The sequence below is a fragment of the Stegostoma tigrinum genome, chromosome 15 (assembly GCF_030684315.1).
Source record: "Stegostoma tigrinum isolate sSteTig4 chromosome 15, sSteTig4.hap1, whole genome shotgun sequence".
NCBI classification, from domain to species: domain Eukaryota; kingdom Metazoa; phylum Chordata; class Chondrichthyes; order Orectolobiformes; family Stegostomatidae; genus Stegostoma; species Stegostoma tigrinum.
The window spans coordinates 23,413,246-23,438,718 of NC_081368.1; the positions used below are offsets into that span (position 1 = coordinate 23,413,246).

The following is a 25,473-nucleotide window of genomic DNA, read 5'->3' on the forward strand; positions in this document are numbered from 1 at the left end:
AAGTCCTGTTTTCTCTCTTTATAAGTACTGGGATTAAAATAGTTTCCCCCAGTTTTGACAAATTTATTAAAATGTTTCAAGGAGGATACAGTGGTAATGTGTAGATGTAATATGCCTGCATTTATAAAAGGCATTCAGTGAGGTGCTATACATTAAGTTAATGGGCAAAATAAAGGCTCATGAAGTTGGTAATATATTAGCATCCAATGGTTTAATGGACAGGAAGCAATTGGATGGCATAAAGAGGGCATTTTCAAGTGGGCAGGTTGGGATTAGTGGAGTGTTACAAAAATGAGTGCTGGGACCTCAGTGATTCACAATCTATATCAATGGTAAGGACAAAGAGAAAGAGATTAATGTATCTCAGGGCATAGGTATCAGGCACACGCATCCATCATCCACAGTCATCTGACATTCGCCAATGCCTCATGATCATCATGGCACCATCTAATGGACCTGGAGGGTGCTTAGGATGCACAGACCTGTACTGCAGGGTGAATGGGCAACTTTGCACATAGGCAAGCATTGGACCAGGCTGCATCTTGGAGCTGTTCGCCTGCTGTCCTCACACTCGGTCACTTACTGCCCACTTGCTCAGAGTTGGTGTTCACTATAATTGTTTTTGCTGCTGCATGAATGTCTGAGGTTCAGGCATGGTCAGATGTGGAAGCCAATCATCAGTGATTAGCATACGCTGGACTTCCAACGGCTGCACAGGTTACACTGTTGGTTGCTGTCACCATTAATGCCTTACCTGGCCTGGCTTTGCTGGTCAGCAGGCTTCAGTTGGGGGTTGGGGGGGGAGGGGAGGATGCACATTGGGGAGTGTATTTTTTATAATGCAGTAGTGAGAGGCAATATTTTTACACAGAATGGTTTGTGTGTGGAATGAACTTCTAGAGGAAGTGGTGAATGCAGTACAGTTACAATATTCAAAAGACTTTTAGGTAAGTACATGATTAAAAAATGTTTGGAGCAATACGGGCAAAATGCAGGCAAGTCGAACTAGTTTAGTTTGAGATTATGGACTGGTTGGACCAAGTGGTCTGTTTTCCATGCTGTATGAGCCTATGAGCCCTTTGGATGGCAGTGAGTTGCCAGGGTCTGGTGTTGTGGCCACCACTGCTGGTCCCTGAGAAGAGGACACCCTTCCTCTACACCACCCACTTCTCCAGGATTCACAGGTTCAAAATTCTCTGACATCTTCAGAATGACTGTCTATTATCCAGCAAGGCAGTTTGGGGATACCAGTCTCGTCTGGGGGCAATGTGGCCTTTTGATTATAGTGTGGGTAACAGGGATGCTGGTCCTTCAGTTGTTATTTCAGAAGGCAGGTATCAAGGATACTGGTCTTTCACTGCATGGTGAGAGTCTTCCAGACTGGCATGATGTAATATCAGGATAGAATCAGACAAGAAGGGCACCACAGGTGGAAGAGTAGGTAGTTGACAGAATTGAGAAATAGCTCAATTTTGAAGTTCCAGGAAAGGAAGAATGTGGAACAAGAGATGGTGTGATATATGTCCATAGTGGGATGGGGTAATGTGTGCTCTATTCGGAATTTTGGCGAAATATTAGAAAAGATTTTGGGAAAAGAAATACATGGATTGTCATGAAAATAGAGGAAAAAGAGACAGCCAGCTGTTTATAGGTTGATAACTCACTTGCCTCCAAGTTAGAAAGTTCAAGCCCTACTCCAGAACCTGAGCAGAGATCAAGAATGCTGAAATTTTGGTGCAGTTCTATGGGAGTACTGCACAGCCAGTGCAAAAACCCAGATGTTATTTGTACTCTCAGACAGTTGTAAGTTATTCCAAGGAGCTATTTCCTAGTATCCTGCCCAATATTTATTCCCCAATTTACATCACTAAAGAGAGTAATTGATAGTTATCACATTGCTGTTTTGAAGGGGGACAGTGCTGGCTGTGTGCAAATTAGCTTTGTGTTTTCTACATCACAACAACATTTAGATTGATTTTGTTGACTGAAAAATGCTTTGAGATATGTGGTGGTGAAAGACACTATATGGATGAAATCATTATTATTCAACCAGAAATCTCTTCTGCTGGTCCCCAGAGAGCATTTTGATCCCGATATAATGACAAACTAATGCTGAAGTATCTACACAAAATTCATTGTGAACAGCTCTCAGATATCAACAGTATTCCTATTAACAGGTTACAAATTGCTAACTTCAAAGGTTGGTTGAATTTTTATTTATTTACTTGATGGTCAGCATTTACTACCTGTCACTAATTGATGAACCAAATAAAAAAAGTCTATACATACTGTGAAGTTTCTCAATAGTTTTTACTTTCTTTAGAATGTTCCTGACACTCCCTGGTTCATTGTCCATTGAAAACACAGCTGCCACTGGCAGGCCCTGTCTCCTGAGGGCACTGGCCACTTTCGCAGCTGTATCCACCCAAATGTCTTCCGTTGATGAGATGATGGCTACATGGGCCCACCGAAAGCTTTTCATCACTGAGAAGAGAACTCTTGTTGGAGATGGTAAAGTTCTCATAAAGGTCGGATGATTCAGAGCATCGTCCAGTTCATAGTTTACACAAGCCCACGAAAATATAATTCTATTCCAATTTTTTCCCAGGAGGGAAGCTGCATCACAATAGCCTGGATTTGTAGGGCCAATGAATCCAGATGCCAGTTCTGAATACTCAAGAAAAGCAGCTAAAGCTTTGGAGGTTTGACAGTCTTCATTTAGAATCACATAATCAAAGTGGTTGCCAAGGCTTAAGGAGGAATCCTTGTTGATTCGATCAACAGCTAATTTGGCAGCAACATTTGGAAGAGCTTTAGCAAACATTGGGTCACATCTCCAGGGTCCTATGACGCCCACTTTGTACATCGCACAATGTACCGAATGTGGAAGTGTCAAATTCAACAGAATGATGGCAAACAGGGGGAAGGGCAACAGTGAATATGAAGCAAGCCATTGGTTTCTGGTATCAACCCAAATTGGAGGGTTTGATAATTTCAGTGTAAACCTACTGAAACAAGAGGAATGATATGACATGGCTATCCTACAGCAGTCCAGAACATTTAGTCGGGGAATAAATTTAAAAATTAATCCAAGTTATTTCCGAGATGTTTGCAAAAGCTCTGCAAAAAGAAAAAGAGACTTACGTTCATTCAGTTCATCCCACCTGTGAATGCCTACACATTTTTGTTCACTTTCACTGTCTTTCTTGACTGTGTTTTGATTACAACTAATATTGCAAAGCTCCGGCTAATCTTTCTAGCTTCAAATATACCCACACACGTTTCACATTCGCCTTAATTCTTACATCTTCTCTACCCCAAAGTTGGTGGCAGATTCAATGCTGCCAGTGGAGGGGAGCATCCAGAATATGCACATCATGGAACCATTCATCAATTTAATGGGTTTTAAAACAAGGTTTGTGAATCTCTAACTCTTTCAATGTACTTTCTACGAGTTATGGTCAGAAATCACATGACACCAGGTTATAGTCCAACAAGTTCATTTGAAAATACAAGCTTTCAGAATGTAACCCCTTCATCAGCTGAATTGAGAAAGAAGAACACAGAACAAATAATTTATAAGTAAAGGATCAACACAACTGATCAGGATGTCTTAAACAAATTTAAGATGCTGTTACATCTTTAATTGATTTATATGTATATGTAAATCCACTAATTTCTTTCAAGCCACTGCCTTGAGAGAGCCAAAGGTTTTATCAGTGTAAAAAAGAGGTGACATTTTAGGACAGGCAATGCATGTTAGGTGTGAGTCCTTGTTTAGAATCTGTGTTTTGGTTTGGAGTCAGACTGGCTTTATTACATTAACTGACAGTCTATAAATTGTGTGCTTTTTGAACAAGATTGAATGTATCTACAAATACAAATTCACCCCATAGATTGTGCTTGTGGGTGTGTGGCAAGGGGAGAGAGACAGAATAAGTGTGTGTCCGTGTTTGAGTGTAAGGGGTGGGGGAGAGAAAGAGCGTGTGTGCTTGCATGTGTGGACGAGGGGAGAGAGAGAATAATTGTGTGTGGCGAGTGCGAATGCATGTGTGAGAGTGAGCAGGGAGTGGGGAAAAGACAGTGACAATACGTGTGGAGGGATAGTGTGCATATGTGTGTATGTGAGAGAGAGCGAGAGTCTGTGTGTGTATGAGAGAGTGTGTTTGTGATGGAGTGTGTGTGTATGAGTGTATGTGTGTGTGAGAGTGTGTAGTAAGGTGTGGTCACCAGTAATGTGACATTAACCCAAGATCGCGGGTGAGGTTGTCCTCAGGGGTACTGCATTTGGCTATTAGCCTCTGCTCAGCGACTCTGCGTTGTTGTGTATCCCAAAGTCTGCCTTGGAGGACGTTTACCTGAAGATCCGAGGCCAAATACCCTTGACTGCCTCATGTTCCCCCACTGGGGAGGGAACATCCCTGTTTGGCGAGTGTTGCGGAGTGACCGTTCATCCGTTGTAGCGTCTGCATAGTTTTGCCAATATACCATGCCTAAAGGTGATCCCACCATGCTCCCTCACTCACACACACACACACACACACACACAGACACACACACACACACACACACAGACACACACACACACACACACACACACACAGACACACACACATTTTCTCAGTGGTGTGACCTTTTGATATTTTACTTATAAATTCTGTGTCGATACCATCTCTCTCACTAACACCAGCAGAAGGAGCGAGTCCCTGAAAGCTTGTGTTGTCACATAAACCTGTTGGACTATAACCTGGTGTTGTGTGATTTCTGACCTTGTCCACACCAGTCCAACACCCGCACCTCCACTTGTAGGAGTTATGTGCCACAATGGACGAGAAACTTTCCCTGAAATATTCACTGCAACATGTCTTACATTATTCTGTTATTTTAAAATATCTCAGTAACTACAGAAGTTCATATTTTTCTCCGTCTTTTCTTATTCCTTCAATCCTTAAAAATCAAGGGTAGGCATAACTGATTTTCTACTATCTTGATTGATCTGACCTTCTTTCCTGCATCTTCAACCCTTATCCTACATTGTTGACCATTGTTGTACAATAAAATTTGACATTTAGACAACTAGCTCAATGCAGCGCACTATATAAATTTTTATTACCTCTATTCACAGCCAAAACCCATGTTCTGCCTTTAGAAGGATGACTGAAATATTAACTCTTTTTTTCTCTCTGCTAAAGCTGCTGAGTTTTTTCAGTGCTTTCTATTTTTCCAGCAATACTCAATTTGAATAAAATCCTAAAATGACCTTCCAGTACAGAGCTGAATTTCAATTGATGCTTATTTACTATTTCTGTAGGAAAAAAATATGCAAAACTATTCTGCCTAAACTCTCACGTATTGCACAACTGAATACACCTTATGCTGTAAAAGTGAACATGTTTTCCAAGAATCTTTGCAATGGAACGTATATTAAATATATTTTTAAAATATTGCTCCAAGAGGATAGTGAAAGACAGACAGAAAAAGAATTCCTGAATCTTAACATGACATGTTAAAGTGTGTTGACAGCTTTATGGGAATTTGGCAAACCCTGTACTGATACCTTACAGCAATTGTAACTCAATTTATTGCAGCTACACTGCAACCCACTTGTACATTTTATTAAGTTAAACCATACCAAACCTGATTACTCCATTAAGATCATAATCTAAACTATTTTACATTTGAATGTTATTGAGGTTGCTATAAAACTCTTAAAATAGTGAAGAAAAATCTAAACTCACCGATTTTTCAGGTGAAGACGTGAAGTTACTTTCTCTCAGGCTCGTTTAACGAAGTCTCAGACTTTAGTGACTGATCTGATTAAATTCTATCGCATCAACCTGCTTACCAATTTGCAACATTCAATACTAATATTGTAATTCCTGTTCTTTTCTTTCATACCATGCTGATTTTGGTGGACATGTCAAAAATATTCTTTTCACATGCATTTCTTTCTCTATGAACTGGAGACAAACAGTTGCCTTATGAAAGGTTAGTGTTTCGGATAGTACAGACTGCAGCTTACAGGCAGTATTGTAACCAAGGAATAGTAAATCCTTTAAACAGATATGTAACAGAGCAGTGTTTCTCAGTGACCTACATACAATGATCTTAAGATTTGGCTCAATTATCCAGCAGTGCTAAATCCCAGGGTGAATTTTACTTAGGCAGCCTTCAGTAGAAATGAATAGGACCTTAAATTGATATGTGTAGAAAAATGGCAAATGAGAAAAGATTTTTAAAACATATCGACTTTATTTTTATTTATTGTCATATGTACTTGAACACAGTGGAAAGATTTTATTTTGCGAGCAGTACAGGCAGATCATAACATACAAGGATATACAGAACATGGAGTGTTTGGACAGACCAAGGCATATAGGGCAGAGGAGGTGCACAAAAGCAAGATCAACATTAGATTTGAAATTAGAGAGGTCTATTCAGCAGTCTAATAACAGCAGGGAATAAGCTGCGTATTGACTAATTAGTGCAGTTCAGACAGCAGAAAAGAATTCTGCATGAATTTATGACACTTTAGTGACATAAGCAGAGTTTTTTTAAAAACACACTTCTTCCTGTTCGCAACGTTTCTTACTCAATGTTGCTGTATCAACTGGTGAGATATAGTCCCGGGCCCTGGCCACCAAAATGGCTCAATCAAATTGGTTTCTGAAATTTCTATTTTGCATCTCAAGAAATTGGTCATGATCATTCTGACGGGACCGTGAAACAATGACCTTAAGATTTGGCTCAATTATCCAGCAGTGCTAAATCCCAGTGTGAATTTTACTTAGGCAGTGTTCAATAGAAATGAATAAGGGTCTTAAATTGATATGTGTAGAAAAATGGCAAAAGAGAAAAGATTTTTAAAGCATAGATTTTGTTTTCATTTATTGTCACATGTACTTGAATACAGTGGAAAGTTTTTATTTTGCGAGCAATACAGGCAGATCATAACATGCAAGGATATACAGAGCATGGGGTGTTTGGACACAGCAAGGCATATAGGGCACAGGAGGTGCACAAAAGCTAATCTGACTGGAACAGTTAGCTGAATGAAAAGATCAACGAACTTGAAAATGAATTTGAAAATAAAAATGAAAACAAAAGTTTGTAGGAAACTGTGGAAGAAGTGAAAATGAAGGCTCCATTTTCGAACAGCAGTGGGAAGAAAAATAATGTGTGCAGAAAACTGTGACAGTCCTCTCACAAAGTAGAATACGGTTTAAGTGAAGATAGTAAACTCGCTTTATTCATTTGGTATGAATTGAAATAGTGAAATAGCAAAAATTCATTGTGGTGGAAAATAGCTGTTTTGAAAACTAGTTGTCACTAGATATATATGCTTTTCAGAGCAAACTTGAAGCATCTTTTGAAAGCATGTTTCTAACAAAAAAGTGAGAAAAAGCCACACGAGAATTCAAGGGATGGGAGAAAAGAAAAAGTCTCGAACAGCAATATTATTGACCTTGCTCAGGAAAAGATGGGTCAGGAGAAAATGTTCAAAAATCAAAGCCAATTGTCATACAAAACACTTTTATTTGAAAATGAAAAGCATACCGATAACATTCTCAAATCAGCCATAAGAGATTTTGGTCAAAGGAGAGATCAATTGCTAACACACAAAGAAATCATTTCGATGCTGTTAACTGAAAATGAGAATTTGCCACTTGAGTCCTGAAATGAACTAAAGACAAAGTTAGGCCTATTTACTGCTGATGAAAAGAGCAACAATTGAGCACTGTGCTTAATTGAAACATATGTTGGGGTGTTAGAGGAAGAACATAGGATAAAAGATCGAACTGAATTATATTAATGCTATCATGTACAAAACCTGCTAATCGTACTTGCTTTTTGCCATTGTTTCAGATACATTTTCATAGCTTTGCTAATACGATATGTGTAGGTCTATAATTGTGGAAAGTGAAAAGATTATCTGTACATCATATTATTTGTGAGGAGTTTATGATGATAAAAAATGTATTTTTTAAATCATTATTAATAAACCTTCATTACTATGAAACTTTCTTTCCTTCAAGATATAATAATCTTAAAATATTAATTTAGAATAACATTGACTGGACATGGATCTACATCCTGGAGTTTCTCAGACAGAACACTTTGCAAAGGCTGTAGCAGGAATCATATTGCATTTGCTAAGAACACAAGCTGCTTGACTGGAGTCACTGAGTTAACAATAATTCCAGAGAGCAGTCACATGGCTAAGATGGGTGTTAGTCAAAGGTAGCTTGCCTCATGAACAACAAATTTACTCTGTCTCTGTTCTTCTTAAACCACTGTCATAAAACTTTGTGAATTCAGAAATCCTCACAAAATCTCATCAGTACAATTGGAGAGTTCCTTAGGGAGAATTTGAAATTTACACAACTGTCTCCTGAAAAGCATTTTCAGACAATCATAGCTGATACAGGAAATGTCACAGTGTCAACTGCTGTGTGAAATAATTTGAGCTACAGGCCAAAATTTGGACAATGTTTTTTATTATTCATTCCTGTGATCTGGGTGTCACTGGCTAGGCCAGCATTTATTGCCTATCCCTAATTGTCCAGAGGACAGTTAAGGGTCGATCACATTGCTGTGGGTCTGGAATCACATAGAGACAAGGTAAGGATGACAGTTTCTTTCCCTAAAGTGAATCAGACAGGCTTTTCCTCACGTTTGGTCATCATAAGACTCTTAATTCCAGATTTTTATTGAATACAAATTCTGCCATCTGCCATTGCCAGATTTGAATCCAGGTCCCTGAAAACATTACATGAGTCTCTGGATTAATAGTCCAGCAATAATATCCCTAGGCTGTTGTCTTCCCCATTAATGGGAATGGTCCTAAAACCACTTGTGATTTTCTTTGCTAAAGTTAACTGTTACTTACCTAAAATACTCAAGATAACATTCTGCAAAGTTCTGTCTTCCTCCCAAACGTTGAGGTTGTGTGCGTTATCTTTTTAAAGGGTAGTTGTATATATCTGCATAGGTTAAACCTTTCATTCGTATTCATTTCATCTTTGCTCAAGTATGTTTTTGCGTGTAATAATGTAAGCAGTTATGTTACTTAAAGAAAGTGGCTGCGTCATTTCTGACACATATGCAGTCTGAAAATTAACAATATCACCTCTCTTCCTAAATTCAGAAATTGTTGTGACTAGTGGAAGAATGGATCAAAGAAAAGAATCAGTTTACCCTCCTAGCTGGATAAAACAACATTTTCTGAAGAAGGGTCTAGGCCCGAAATGTCAGCCTTCCTGCTCATCTGATACTGCTTGGCCTGCTGTGTTCATCCAGCTCTAGACCTTGTTATCCCAGATTCTCCAGCATCTGCAGTTCCTACTATATCTGTAATTTTCCGCATTGCCAGGTAGTGTAGTAACTGTACTGGAAGAACTTGTGGTGGTGGCAAGTTTTGGAGCACAAGTCTTCAGTGCTACTGCCAGAATATTATCAAGGACCACAGACTCTGAAGTATCCAGTGCCTTTTCATTTCTTGATATCATGTGGAGTGAGATAAAATGGCTAAAGATTGGTACCTGGACGCTATGACCACTGGAGGAGACGGAGATGGATCATTCACTCAGCACCTCTGACTGAAAATCGCTGCAAATGCCTCAGCTTTAATTTTTGCAATGAATTGCTGGGCTCTTCCATCACTGAGGATGGTGATATTTGTGCAGCCTCCTCCTCCAGTGCTCACTTCTGCTTATCACTTGCTGCCTATGCTGTAAATAAGTAGTACTGTTCGGTGGCTTCGCCAGGTTGTCACCTCATTTTCAGATATGCCTGGTGCTGCTGCTGACATGCTCGCCTGCACTCTCCACTGAACCAGAGTTGATCGCCTGGCTTGACGGTAATCATTGAGCGGGGAATATCGTGGGTCACGAGGTCTGATTTTAGTGGAGTACGATTATGCAGCTATTGATGGCCCACAGTGCCTCATGGATGCCCATGGGGCTAGATCTGTTTAGCATGCTGGTAATGCCACACAACATGATAGAGGGTATTCTCTATGTGAAGGTGGGCATTAGCCTAGTGGTGTTTTCATTAGATTATTAATCCAGAGACCCAGATAATGTTCTGCACTCAAATATCCACCTTTAGGCCAGATGAGACCCTTATGTGGCCAATTATCAGACCCCTTCCACCCTGTAAAATCCAGCCCTATCAGTGTGTGTAGCACATGGATACTGGAGAGTCTGTTTAGGTGATGTGATGGTTATGGTTGAATAACACCTGTTCTGTGGAAAAGTGACTGGACTTCAAATATTCATTCTGATTTTCTCTCCATAAATGCTGCTTGACCTACTGAGACTCTTCAGCACTTTCTGATTTTGTTTCAGATGTCCAGCATCTGCAGTTGTTTTATTGAATAGCTGGCAATGTGTACCATTTGAGAGGTCTGAAGGTTACAGTAAAGCTAAAATAGAACCATTAAATTTGAAAAAGCAGAAAAAGTACATATGTGGGACATACACAGTACAGGTCCCACTACCTACGAAGAAAGAAGATTGGTTTAGATCAGTGATAACAAGGTGTAGAGCTAGAGGAACACAGCAGGCCAAGCAGCATCAGAGGAGCAGGCAAGCTGACGTATCAGGCCTAGACCCTTCATCAGACCAATTTCTGAAGAAGGATCGAAACTTGCAACCTTACTGTCTCAGATTCTCCAGCATCTGCAGTTCCTACTATCTCTGCAACTGGTTTAGATGTGTGACTGGAAGCAAATAATTTATGTTTGCAGATATCAATGCATAATAATATCCAAATCATCCTCACTTCTAAATAGTTTGATTTTAGTGTTGTATACAAGTTTTAAACATCTGATCAAAAACAAAGTTGCTGGAAAAGCTCAGCAGGCCTGGCAGCATCTGTGGAGAAGAAAACAGAGTTAATGTTTCGGGCCCAGTGACCCTTCCTCAGAACATTATTCACCAGACCTGAAATATTAACTCTGTTTTCTCCTCCACAGATGCTGCCAGACCTGCTGAGCTTCTCCAGCAACTTCTGTTTTTGTTCCTGATTTACAGCATCCGCAGTTCTTTCGGTTTTTATTTAACAATCTGATGATTCGTCAAATGATTCTGGCTTTCACTCGTTCATGCGAGGGTGATTTTTAAAAGTCCAGACTTTCTGTCCTCACGAAGCGTTGCCAGCATTTCCCAGACAGGGAGCAGTCACCAGGCCGGAACTGAGTCTGCGGTTCCGAGGTTTCAGGAACCTGGACGGAAGATTGATCGTTGCCGTACACCGGAAGCGGTAAGCCGGACGGTTTGTGCCTGGGAGGCGGAAGGAGCCGGAGTTTTATTTGAAGGGAAAGTGGCGGCGGCCCCGGAGCCTGGTCTTGGCCTTCGGTCTCTGGCACTTCATGGCCGGTTCTTTGGTGAGAGTAGAAACGTGGGGCGTTGAATTCCACCAACACCCCCCCCCCCAACTCCCCACCCGGGACTCCCCACCCCCCCCCCCCCCCGGACTCCCCACCACCCCCCCCCCCCCCCCCCGGACTCCCCACCACCCCCCCCCCCCCGGACTCCCCACCCCCACCCACTCCCCTCCACCACCCCCACCCACTCCTCACCACCGCCCCAACTCCCCACCGCCACCACCGCCCCCACTCCCTACAACCCCCACCACCACCCCCCCACTCCACACCACCCGCACCAACGCCCGCCCCCGCCGGCCCCCAGACAACGCCCGCCCCGCCTAACCCCTGACAGCGCCACCACCAGCACCACCATCACCCTCACTCTTCACCACCACCACCTTCATACATCCTCCCCTTCCCCTCCTCGTGTTACCTCCTTCCCCACCCCTAACATTTTCACCATAGTACACGGTATTCACTTGCTGATGGGTGAGGTAGCCTCACCCAGATTCTCCTGTTAGTGTATTGATAGTGGTACTGTCCCTGCCCTGGATCAGGGAGGCCTGCATTCAAGTCCCACCTGCTCCAGAGGTGTGTGGTATAATCTCTGAACAGGTTGATTGGGGAAAAAAATACGAAGAACCCTGCAGTCCCTGTTGTGATTCATCTACATTAGGCGCACCTTTGTGCTGTAGATGACCAGCCATATGGAGTGGAGTTTGCATTTCATAAATTAGTATTCCATCTTTACATTCTACATAAAAATTATAATTTTCAGGACTTCAAAACCCATGCGGACCAGGCATGCAGAGCAGCAGATGAATTTGTCAATATTTATTATGACACCATGGACAAGAGGAGGAGAGTAAGTACACTCTGAACAATACGTAGTTTTCTTTTTCCTGCTAATGTTACTATTCAATTTGTTTTGACTGAGGAGAGACAACAGAGCAGAACCAAAGAAAAGAAAAACAGAGATGATGGGAACTGCAGATGCTGGAGAATCCAAGATAATAAAGTGTGAAGCTGGATGAACACAGCAGGCCCAGCAGCATCTCAGGAGCACAAAAGCTGAAAAAACAGGAGAGGTCCTTTGCAAGTCTGGGAGAGGGAGGTTCTGAGCTGGGGCAGGTTGGATTTCAGTGCCTGGAGATGCTGGCGCATGGCTGTGAGTGTCTGTTTCAGGACTTGCAGGGAGAAAAGCTTCTGAAGGGTCTGAATTTTCTGGGTGTAGAGGTGGTCACGGTTGAGGCCAAATTGGGAAGGCTTGAATGTAGACTGTAGTCCAATGGGGATGATCCGGTTCTGTAGGCAGGTGCTGAGCAAGGTGATGTGACTGTGGTACCTGGTTTGCTTCAGGATATGGTCGAGCAGTTTCAAGGCTGAAGAGGTTACAAGACAGTTGCAGTGGGAGAGAGATTCCCTGAGGTTTTGTTACCATTTATAGGTAACAAAGTGTGAAGCTGGATGAACACAGCAGGCCAAGCAGCATCTCAGGAGCACAAAAGCCGACGTTTCGGGCCTAGACCCTTCATCAGAGAGATCTGATCCTCTCTGATGAAGGGTCTAGGCCCGAAACGTCAGTTTTTGTGCTCCTGAGATGCTGCTGGGCCTGCTGTGTTCATCCAGCCTCACGTTTTATTATCATGGATTCTCCAGCATCTGCAGTTCCTATTATCTTTGTTACCATTTATGTCAGTTAATAGCATATGTGGCCAAAAAGACTTCCTGGTTTTTATGGGCATGTCTTCTTAGTTACTGGAGTATTACAGTGTGGAAAAATGCCCTTCAGCCACTTTTGTCCCTGTCACATATCTATCTAATCCTATTTCCCAGCATTTGGCTTGTAGACTTCTATGTTATTACGTTTCACCTGTTTATCTAAATACTAAAATGTTGTGATAGTTTCTGCTGCTGCTTCCACACTTATAGACAGAATTCTGATACCCACTACTGTCTGGGCCAGCAAATCCCTTTTAAACCACCTCCTTACCATAACTCTATGTCATCTGGTTATTGACCCCTCTACTGAGGGAAAAGGCTCAGTGTGGACTTACATGGACCCTATCTATGCCCCTCATAATTTTGTAGATCTCAAATGGGTCCCACCATCAGCCTTCTCTGTTCTAATGAAAACAGCCCCAGACCGTGTCATCTCTCTTCAAAGCTGAAGCACTCCAGCCGTTGTAACATCCTGGTAAATCTCTTCACCCTCTCCAATACAATCATGACTTTTTAGCAACCAGAACTGCAAGGAGCACTCCAGCTGTGGCTTAACCTATGTCCTGTACAGCTTCTTCAAAATCTTCTGCTCTTGTATTCTGTTCCACATCTAATAAAGAAGAGTATTGTATGTATCGCTTTAATCAACCTATCTACTTGTCCTGCTGATTTCAAGGATCTTTGTATACATTCACCAAGATATCATTGATCCCCAGCACTAGCCAGGGTCCAAACATTCAATATGCACTCCCTTGGCTGTTTAGTCCACTGAAAATGCATCACTCGGACGTTTCAGGATTAAATTCTATGTGCCACCATTCCATCCAACCTGTCTGACTTCTTGAAGCCTGAAGCTTTCCTTCTTGCCATTTATCACACTAACAAATTGTCATCAGCAAACTTGCTAATGAAATCTCCTATGTGTTGAGGCTGTACAGGACATTCGTGAGGCTACTTTTAGAATACCACGTACAATTCTGGTTGCCCTTCTCTGGGAAGGATGTTGTTAAATTTATGAGGGTGCGGAAAAGATTTACAAAGATGTTGCAGTGATTTGGAGGTTTTGAGTAAAATGGAGAGGTGGAATAGGCTCGGGCTATTTTCCCTGGAGCCTCAGAGGCTGAGGGCTGAGGTTTACAAAATCATGAGCATGTGAAAACTAGAGGGCATAGGTTTAAGGTGAGAGGGGAAAGATTTAAAAGGATCTGAGGGATAACTTTTTCATGCAAAGGCCAGTGCATGAATGGAACAAGCTGCCAGACGAAGTGGTGGAGGCTAGTAGAATTACAACATTTAAAAAGCATCTGGATGGGTATATGAATCAGCAGGGTTCAGAAGGATTCAGGCCTGATGCTGACAAATTGGACTATGTCAGACCCAGAAACTGCCTAACAACAAACACAACACACTTTGTTCAAAAACAGTGTTAGCACAGTCTTACAACTCAAAAACACTGCTCTGGGATACCTTCCAATCCTTAACATTAAAAGTCAATCGAAAGGCATATAACATAAGTTTTAAAGAAAGCCCTCACCTTACTCATTATTATAGATTTACAAAGAAAAAACTGAGTTGAAAGTTGCATATGTCTTAAAATCAACACTTAGCTGATCAGGTTGAAGGACCAAATGCTGTCGTTTTTAGTTTCAGACAGTGATTTTTTTTGTTTAAATTACTGATGCCTCTACAGCTGAACATGAAACTGGATATTAGATCTCCCACGTAATCTGTGAAGGTGCAATGATTGTTTGTTATTTCAGTAAAACCTGATTTCCAGAGCCATTATGCAATTTCTTAATTCTATACCTGTGAAACTAGACAGGTTAGCTGCTTCATGAAAAGCCAATCTCTGAGCATTGTATACTTCTTCAGTTTCCAAACTTGCCACATGGTTGCTCTCCCAAAACACTCTGCTTCGACCCATTTAACGTATCCTTGTTTTTGATCTTTTCTCATAAAGCTCCAAAAACAGTGCTCAACTTGCAAAAGAAAAATAGCAATTACTACCCCAAGGAAGTGAGTAAAATCCAGCTGAGCACTGAAGAAACCTCAAAACCAAGAGTAGCTCTCACAACCAAAAAAATCTCCTGTTCACCATTTTTGAATAGAATTCTTTTTCCATAACTACCCTAAATCTTAGAGTTATGGTCACTCTCCCTAGAGTGCTCCCAGACTGACAGATTTGCTGCTTGCCTGGCTGTGTTCCCCAAAATTAGGTCCAGTACCATCCCCTGTCTTTTTGGGGTTTCTATGTAATGTGTTACAATGCTGTCCTCTATACATTTCAAGAATTTGGCCCCTCCAAGTCATCCGTAGAAACATAGAAAATGGGAACAGGAATAGGCCAGTTGGCCTTTTGAACCTGCTGCAATATTCAATATGATTATGGGTAATCAGCTAACTCAGTACTGTTTTCCTGCTTTTGCCCCATACCTTTAAACCCTTTGGTCCCAAGAACTATATCTACCTCCTTTTGAAACTATTCAATGTTTTGGCCTCAAATGCTTTCGGTGGCAGAGAATTCCACACACTCACCACTCTCTGAGGAACATCTTTCCTGCCTAGTCTTGCCTAGTCCTGTTACAACTGCATAGGTTTCTATGAGATTCTCCCCCCTCCCCCGCCCCACCTCTGTGATATACAGACAAAATTGGAATGAAAATCAAATCAGTGCGAAAGATACAGGATATCTACGCACGTTAAGACACAAGGGAGCATGACAAGGATCAATATCACTTATTTTAATGCAAGTATTTTTGCAAGTAAGGCAGATGAGTTGAAGGTGCTGGTTAACAAGGGGATATATTTTTTCTGTAGTTGAGGGTGGGGCAGGGTTGGCAACTCATTCTAGAGCATAGAATCTTCAAAGCAGGGGAGGGTTTGTAAAGAAATGGTGTTGCAGTGTTAATTGAAGAGTCAATTATGCAATAAGGAAGGATTTTCTTAGAAGGTTCCTTAATTGAGGCCATATGCATTGAACTTAAAATCAAAATTGATTGTAGAATCATAGAGCCATAGAATCCCTACAGTGCATGCAGGACCAGAGCATTCATGGGGAGAATGTGCAAACTCCAGACAGACAGTTGCCTGAGGGTAGAATCGAACACGGTTCCCTGGCACTGTGCGGCAGCAGTGCTAACCACTGAGCCACCATGCCACCCAGTTATTGGTGCAATAAATATAATTATATATTGGAGGTTGCTGGATATTGTTTAACATGCAAGTGGTCTCTCCAGGCATGTCTTGTCTCTCGCAGTTCCAAGGATTTCTACGATCCCTGAGCTACCAATTGTTAATATTTGATCTGTGTAGCATCTGAAATTTCCATCCAGTATGTTATAAGTGTTAACTGCAGCCCAGGGAGTAATTTTGCCAGTGTTGACCTTTGTTTAATTAAAAGTGTGCTTGTTAAAGAAGTTTTGTCCTTTTCTTTTCCTCTCCGATTTTGTTCCTTCTATTCACGCTTGTGCCCTGTTTTCAGTTTAGTTTTTCCTAACTTCAAAGCATCTTTTTGGTCATTTTAATTTTTCCAGAATTTGTTATGTGCTTGCTTGTTTTCACTGTCTTTATCAACATCCCATTATCCATGCTGAAGCTGAGATTCATCTGAAGAATAGACACTTAAGTAGTTGAAAGTTGAGGTTGGGTTTGTTTTTACACATGGTTCATGCATTTAGTTTCATCCTGCCTTCCTACTAAAATGTTATGTAGAACTCAGCTTTGTAAATGTCACAACTCAGTGCATTCTTTCATTAGTTACCTCAAGGGAAAAGAAGTTGCTAAACTGTTTCCTATATATGATCGGCATTTCCCAAATGTTTGCCTTCTATTAAAAATTAGCATTTATCACATTACATTTGATTTTATTCTTCTTAGGTCTTAACAAAATTATACCTGGATACAGCAAACTTAGTGTGGAATGGGAATGCAATATCAGGCCATCAAGCACTCGCTGAATTTTTTGAAATGTTGCCTTCTAGTGAATTTCAAGTAAACATGCTGGATTGTCAACCTGTTCATGGTATGCTGCATTTACTCCTGATGAGAACTGAATCAAGTATAAATGTAATGAATTGCTAGATTCAGTAATAATAGAATCTGTACCAGAGACCTTAGCAGTGACTCAGCAGTACTGAATATTTTTTAAGTTGCAAGTTGTTCATACCTTTAATAACAAGAAAAATAGATGTGTGGATTGCCCATGAATTTTCATCTTTACTGCTTTCTTTGTTCATTCGTTTACAGGATGTGGGCATTACTGGCTCAGCTAGCATTTATTGATAATCCATAATTGCCCAACAACAATTTTCTAAATTTTGAGTAGGTGCCAGTGTTGTGGCTGTCCTGAACCTGTTGTCAGAGCCTTCGCAGTATCCAGTGCCCTCACTTGCTTGTTGATATCATGTGATGTGAATCAAGTTGACTGAAGACTGGCATCTGTGACACTGAGGACTTGGGGTGGAAGCTGTCATAGATCATTCACTAATCATTTCTTGCTGAAAAAAATCACAAATGGTTCAATCTTCTCTTCTGTGCTAGACTTCCCTATAGACATTTGTGGAACTTCCCCTTCCAGTTGTTTAATTATCTCTGACTGTTCAGGACTAGATATGGCAGGACTGCCAAGCTTAAGTCTGAGCTTGGATTGCTTCGATCTGTCTGAGATGTGGCTTTTGCTGTTTGGCATGCAATTAGGCTTACGTTGTAGCTTCACCAGGTGACGTCTCATTTTTTAGGTATGCTGCTCCTGACTTACCTTCCTGCACTTTTCATTGAGCCAGGGTTGATCTCCTAGTTTGATGGTAATTGTAAATTGTAAACATTAAATGTGTTTAGACATGAGGTCTTGGATTGTGGTTGGATAAAGTTTTACTGAATGTCCGTAGTGCCTCATAAGTGCCCAGTTTTGTGTTACTTGTGCTGGCCGAACCACTATAAGTGGCACGAGTTAAGTGCCACACTTGGAGGTATCCTGTGTGTGAAGACAGGATTTGGCCTAAGCATTGGCTGTATGGGTGGCCACTCCTGCCAATACTTTTATGTGCACATGTATCTATGACAGTTATATCGGTGAGAATGAGGTCAAGTAAGTTTTTATCTTCCATTGGTTCCCTTCTTACCTGCCACAGACTCCGTCTGATAGCTCTGTCTTTTAGGAATTGGGTAGAACTGGTGTGGCTGAGCCACTCCTTCACCCAGACTACACCTGGTCCCCTTGGCACCCTCCGGTGTATTCAACATGGGAAGATTACTGATTCATCAGCTAAGGAAGAGCAGTGTGTGGTAATCAGCTGATTCTCTGGCATATATTTGAGACTGGGATCCAAATGTTGAGGTTTCTTAGAGCACCTCCCTCCTGACTATACCTCTGCCATTGCCTCTGGTGGGTCTGATCCACTGAAGAGCCAAGACACACCAAGGTATGGTAGTGACAGTGTCTGGGACATTGTACAGTATGGTTATGTCAAGCTGTTGCTTGATTAGTTTGTGAGGCAGCTCTTTTGATTTTGGCACCAGCCCAGATGTTAGAAGGAAGATTTTCCAGCATCAGTGGGGCTAAGTATTCCATTGTTTCCATCTTGGTTGATAGCAGGCGATATTTCACATTCCATTTTGTGCAACTAAGTGTGATCAGAGATAATGGGAACTGCAGATGCTGGACAATCCAAGATAACAAAGTGTGAAGCTGGATGAACACAGCAGGCCAAGCAGCATCTTAGGAGCACAAAAGCTGATGTTTTTGGCCTAGACCCTTCGTCAGAGAGCTCTCTGATGAAGGGTCTAGGCCTGAAACGTCAGCTTTTGCGCTCCTAAAATGCTGCTTGGCCTGCTGTGTTCATCCAGCTTCACACTTTATCTGTGCAACTAAGTGGCTTGGTAGGCCTTTCTGGAAGGACGTTGGGACTCGGCACATGGGATAAGTTGTGGTTTAATGGCAATCAATCCTTTATTCATTAATGGAATGAAGGCATTGCTGGCTAGGCAGCAGTTATTGCCCATCCCTAATTGCCCAGGGAGTATTTCAGAGTCAACCACATTGCTGTGGTTCTGGAGTCACATGTAGGCCAGACCAGGTTAGGGTGGCAGTTTCCTTCCCTAAAGGACGTGAGTGGACCAGATGAGTTTTTCTGACAATGGATTCATGGTCATCACAAGATTCTTAATCCTAGATATTTTTATTGACTTCAAATTTCACCATCTTCCATGGCAGGATTTGAACTCAGGTCCCCAGAATATTATCTGGATCTCTGGATTAACAGTCCAGCAATAATTCCACTAGGCCATTCCCTCCCTGATAGTCATTTAATGTTCACCGTGATATTTAAATACATGATTTGAATTCACATTCCATTAGCTGCAGTACTGGAGTTTGAAGCCATGTTCCTCTGTTCTAACCTGTGCTCCTGGTTTGAAGTCCAGTAACATTACCGCTATGTCACCACCCCCATTCCCCTTCGCCCTCAGCAAAAAAGCAATAAAGATTGAATTGCCTCTGGAAAAATAAATTGTAACTGGAAAGGACAAACCAGCTTTCTTCATTGTGTCCATGGTCTGGTTTTGTTGTTTAGTTTCCCTTTATCGTTTTTTCCTATTTATGAATTGGAACCTCCTACGAGCAGAAGATTTGAATGGAGCTGTTTTTGTAAGGTGTGTTCAGGAGGGTTTCCTAACGCAGTACGTTGACAGGCCGACGAGGGGAGAGGCCATTCTAGACTTGGTGCTCGGAAACGAGCCGGGGCAGGTATCAGATCTTGTGGTGGGAGAGCATTTTGGTGATAGTGACCATAACTGCCTCACATTCTACATAGCTATGGAGAAGGAGAGGATTAGGCAAAATGGGAGGATATTTAATTGGGGAAGAGGAAACTATGACGCGATTAGACATGAGTTAGGAAGCATGGACTGGGAGTGATTGTTCCATGGTAAGGGAACTATAGACATGTGGAGACTGTTTAAGGAACAGTTGTTGCGAGTGATGAGTAAATATGTCCCTCTGAGACAGGCAAGAAGGGGTAAGATAAAGGAACCTTGGATGACGAGAGCGGTGGAGCTTCTTGTGAAAAGGAAGAAGGTAGCTTATGTAAGGTGGAGGAAGCTAGGGTCAAGCTCACCTAGAGAGGATTACACGCAGGCAAGGAAGGAGCTCAAAAATGGTCTGAGGAGAGCCAGGAGGGGGCACGAGAAAGGCCTGGCAGAACGGATTAGGAAGAACACAAAGGCATTTTACACTTATGTGAGGAATAAGAGAATGGTCAAAGAAAGAGTAGGGCCGATCAGGGATAGCATAGGGAACTTGTGTGTGGAGTCTGAGGAGGTAGGGGAGCCCTAAATGAGTGTTTTTTGCTTCTGTCTTTACGAAAGAAACGAACTTTGTAGTGAATGAAACCTTTGAAGAGCAGGTGTGCATGCTGGAATGGATAGAGATAGAGGAAGCTGATATGCTGAAAATTTTGTCAAACATTAAGATTGACAAGTCACCAGGCCCGGACCAGATTTGTCCTCGGCTGCTTTGGGAAGCGAGAAATGCAATTGCTTCACCACCTGCGAGGATCTTTGCATCCTCGCTCTCCACTGGAGTCGTACCTGAGGACTGGAGAGAGGCAAATGTAATTCCTCTCTTCAAGAAAGGAAATAGGGAAATCCTGGCAATTACAGACCGGTAAGTCTCACGTCTGTCGTCTGCAAGGTGTTAGAAAGGATTCTGAGGGATAAGATTTATGACCATCTGGAAGAGCATGGCTTGATCAAATACAGTCAACACGGCTTTGTGAGGGGTAGGTCATGCCTCACAAATCTTATCGAGTTTTTTGAGGATGTGACTAGAAAAGTTGATGAGGGTCTAGCTGTGGATGTGGTGTATATGGACTTCACTAAGGCATTTGATAAGGTTCCCCATGGTAGGCTCATTAAGAAGGTCAGGAGGAATGGGATACAGGGGAACTTAGCTGCTTGGATACAGAATTGGCTGGCCAACAGAAGACAGCGAGTGGTAGTAGAAGGAAAATATTCTGCCTGGAAGTCTGTGGTGAGTGGGGTTCCACAGGGCTGTGTCCTTGGGCCTCTACTGTTTGTAATTTTTATTAATGACTTGGATGAGGGGATTGAAGGATGGGTCAGCAAGTTTGCAGATGACACAAAGGTCAGAGGTGTCGTTGACAGTATAGAGGGCTGTTGTAGGCTGCAGCGGGACATTGACAGGATGCAGAGATGGGCTGAGAGGTGGCAGATGGAGTTCAACCTGGATAAATGCGAGGTGATGCATTTTGGAAGGTCGAATTTGAAAGCTGAGTACAGGATTAAGGATAGGATTCTTGGCAGTGTGGAGGAACAGAGGGATCTTGGTGTGCAGATACATAGATCCCTTAAAATGGCCACCCAAGTGGACAGGGTTGTTAAGAAAGCATATGGTGTTTTGGCTTTCATTAACAGGGGGATTGAGTTTAAGAGTCGTGAGATCTTGTTGCAGCTCTATAAAACTTTGGTTAGACCGCACTTGGAATACTGCGTCCAGTTCTGGTCGCCCTATTATAGGAAAGATGTGGATGCTTTGGAGAGGGTTCAGAGGAGGTTTACCAGGATGCTGCCTGGACTGGAGGGCTTATCTTATGAAGAGAGGTTGACTGAGCTTGGTCTCTTTTCATTGGAGAAAAGGAGGAGGAGAGGGGACCTAATTGAGGTATACAAGATAATGAGAGGCATAGATAGAGTTGATAGCCAGAGACTATTTCCCAGGGCAGAAATGGCTAGCACGAGGGGTCATAGTTTTAAGCTGGTTGGTGGAAAGTATAGAGGGGATGTCAGAGGTGGGTTTTTTACACAGAGAGTTGTGAGAGCATGGAATGCGTTACCAGCAGTAGTTGTGGAAGCAAGATCATTGGGGTCATTTAAGAGACTGCTGGACATGCATATGGTCACAGAAATTTGAGGGTGCATACGTGAGGATCAATGGTCGGCACAACATTGTGGGCTGAAGGGCCTGTTCTGTGCTGTACTGTTCTATGTTCTATAAAAACACTTGCTTATTTTGTCTCTGTTCCTGGATTCAATTAATACTAGAAAAACTGTTCTTTGATGAGTTCGTGGGATACTTTAGTGTTTGTTACCTTGTCTCTAAGAGCAGAAGGCAAGTGGCCTACCAGTGGGCTAGTTTGTTTGCACTCCAGCGAGTGCTAAGCATATATATTTTACTAATATTTTTGCTTGTGGCAGAACGATTACAGATCATCTAGCTCTCCAACAAATTTCTCGGGTGTTTGCAAAATGTACACTTTTGAAGGCATTGTGTTGTCAAGATAAGGTGTTCAACGCAGTTTATCACGTTTGTACCAAGGGAACAATAGTTGTCATGTCTAACGTTTTGATCTTTACTTTTACAAATGACAGCACTTTTCCCTGTTTCTGAGATTGGCTGTAAAGATGAATGGGGTTCATTGTATTTTTCTCTTCTCCATCTCTGCACACTGACCTGAATAATTTCAGTTCCAATGATTTTTTTTCCATTATGTTCTGTAAGGCATAGTGGGATGGCAGCTAAATGATTGGTTTTCTTGGTTTTTGCATTGTGCTGTTGTAACCTGTCAAAAATTACCTGTGTATTAAAGACCAGGCAACAAGCATTGTACTTCCAAGAGTTTGATTCTGAGTGAAAACCAATTTAAAGTCAAGAAAAATATGAAAGCAAAGCATTTTGAAGGAAAGATTTCCACTGTGAAATTTCTGTAGTGTTCAATGCTATTGTGTTTAAAAAGAGATACAATCATCTCTTAGCAAAATTGTGTATCTAACAATTGAGTAACTGTCAGCTTTGTTCAGCTTGAAGGTTATTTTGTGATTTCCTGATTCAGCCATGTTGTGGTGAAGCTTTTATTTTCTCTTTCCCTAGAACAAGCTACTCAAGGGCAGACCACTGTACTTGTGGTCACCTGTGGAACAGTGAAATTTGAAGGAAATAAACAGCGATACTTCAATCAAAATTTCTTGCTTACAGCGCAAGTAACCCCACAAAATACAGTGTGGAAAATTGCAAGTGATTGTTTCCGCTTTCAGGACTGGGCCAGTTAACTCGTAATTTTAAATAGGAATGTGATGAATTGACACTGCTTTGGATTTATTTTGAAAGTAAATGGTGGAAAAGGCTAAGGAATAATAAGTACAAGAACTGTGAGAAGCATTGTGACCGAAGTAACAAAAAGGGAGAAAGGACACCTTGGGTCATCCTCTCATAGAGAAGCTTATGGCCGTTGCATCTGATACTGATAATCAGTGTTTTGTAGATAGTATTTGACAACAGCATACTCTGAGGTCTATAATTTGTGATTTTAATCTGAAATCTGACACATATTATCATTGTTTTCACTTGCTTTATATACCATGCTGTTTGAAACAGACTTCAGTAAATAAACTAATTCGTTCCTGATCTTGTATTGCTCATGTTTTAGGTTCTGTATTTATGCTTAATGCATTGTTCCACATTTTCCCTGTGTTTGCTGGGGCATATGACCAGGCTATTTAGCAACTTGAGCCTGCCCTGCTTGTGGTTGTACTAATGCTGGTCACCCTTGGCATCATGTTCCAATGGACATCCCTGTATCGGCTCAGAAAGTGAGTATTGCTAGTCTTCTAGCTGAACAAAATATAACACATCAAAGCAAAAAAAAATCAACACACACCTTTCATATAGCTTGTTTCCTCAATCATTGAGGCAAAATTTCAAAACAATATGGTTGCATTATAAATATAAAATAATATTTGTACTGGAACATAAAATTATCAACCTGCATGCATGGATGTTCAGTTTGGTGGTATATTTGGTATCCCCCACAAACCTGATGGAATTATGTTTCTTGTACTGTGTAATTAATCTGGGACTAGTTTTCCTATTTTATCTAATATGAGGGTTCTACCTGTTGTCAAAGCCCACATCCTCTGCCATATCTATGACCTCCAGCCACTTCTTATCACGTGATATCATAGCAGCTGCGATGCTGAGGACCTCAAGAGGAGGCTGAGTTGCATCATATTTACAGTACAGTTGAGCATTTTTTCTATTTTTCAGCTGTATTGCGAAATCTCTACAGACTTTGCAGCTTCAGCTGGGAAAACAGGCTAATGAGCAGCAGGCATTCACCAGATTCTTTGGTGCCGTCAGGTTGATCATCTTCTGTTACATTTTGTCCAATTTCCTGATTCAGACCTCAAAAGTGCTGGAGGTCTTGCAGGCATGTTTTTTTAGCCTCCTAATGCATGAATAGTGCCTTGAGACTCCCAAAGCAAGTAGTTGCTTGGGCTTTCCAATCATAACAACCACATTTCAGTGCCATCTGTAAAGACATAAAAGTGATGGGTTTATTGCTTTGTTTATCACCAGTACGTGTTTCATCTAAGTATTAAAGAGCAATCTGGTAAACAATGGTAAAACTATCTGATTACATCAGTGTTAAAAATGTCTCTTGATGTATACTCATTTAGGATTTGGGCAAAATCTTTTTGCAGCCATTGCTATAGGCTTGCCTTTGATTTTGTGCTGTCAAATAGCTTAACTGAGCTGGTTGGTTGATGCAGACATGTGAAAAGTGTCCAGGAATTTGGCTAATCTGGAATTATCAGTCGCCACTTCTGTTTGTCATGGGCAACTTTACATTGGATTTTCTATTCTGCAGCAAGAATGTCTGACAATTTTGCCACAACTGGATTGACAGACTAATTGAAATTGCACTGTGATGACGATATAAAAGGTGCCATTTTGTAAGTAGCAGTACAAAAGCACCTTCCACTTAAAATCCTAGCCACTCTGTATATTTAATTATTTTATTTGTTGGTACCATTGATAAGGTTGACATTAATTACTATCCTTTTAAAAAAAACTTGATGGATTTATTGGACCAATTCATTCTCTACTTAGGAGACTGCTTTACTGAGGTGTTTGTTGTGGACCTGAAGACCGGTAAATGGTAGGTTTCCTTCCATACCAAGGGATTAGTGAATTACTTGGACTTTTTTCCCCAGGTTCCATTGATATTAGTTTTTTAATTACCAGGCTCTGATTTCAAAAATTCTTAAACTGATGAAGTGATATCTGAATTTACACTATCCGGATTAATAATCCGGACCTAATACAAGGACCGATCAGTGATGAGACTAAAAAAAATTAGATGACATTGTACTGAATAACAATTTATAGACTGCCTCTTATTGTTGCATTAATGAAAACCTGGTGTAATCAGTTATTTGCCTCATTATCCTTTATGATTAATAGCACCTAGCCGGGTATGCATTGCTGTAGCAATGTTATGATCCCAGACCAGACTGGTCCATAGCCAGATCAACATAAATTTGGCAGTGTGGGGATGACCTGTACCTGTCCATACTAAACGGCCCAT

General features: G+C 41.5%; 2 protein-coding genes across 7 annotated transcripts in view; one reads left to right on the forward strand and one right to left on the reverse strand.

Moving 5' to 3' along the window:
* LOC125459034 (retinal guanylyl cyclase 2-like) overlaps positions 1–6,030 on the reverse strand; it is a 50,888-nt gene extending 44,858 nt beyond the window's left edge. For 4 of the 6 annotated variants that reach the window (XM_048544924.2, XM_048544923.2, XM_048544922.2 and 1 more), the window contains exons 1-2: positions 5,739–6,030; positions 2,290–3,120 (exon numbers count right to left, since the gene is read on the reverse strand). In XM_048544924.2, the coding sequence (XP_048400881.2) occupies positions 2,290–3,034 (745 nt within the window). In that variant the 5' untranslated portion in view covers positions 3,035–3,120; positions 5,739–6,030. The remainder of the gene's footprint in view (positions 1–2,289; positions 3,121–5,738) is intronic. The other 2 variants (XM_048544927.2, XM_048544926.2) reach the window with 1 other exon arrangement.
* Positions 6,031–11,249: 5,219 nt separating this feature from the next.
* nxt2 (nuclear transport factor 2-like export factor 2) lies at positions 11,250–23,510 on the forward strand. The gene is made up of 4 exons (XM_048544800.2): positions 11,250–11,389; positions 12,150–12,236; positions 16,970–17,114; positions 22,977–23,510. Exons 1-4 carry the CDS (start codon positions 11,375–11,377, stop codon positions 23,153–23,155), a joined length of 426 nt encoding a protein of 141 aa, XP_048400757.1. The 5' UTR covers positions 11,250–11,374; the 3' UTR covers positions 23,156–23,510.
* The last annotated feature ends 1,963 nt before the right edge of the window (positions 23,511–25,473 follow it).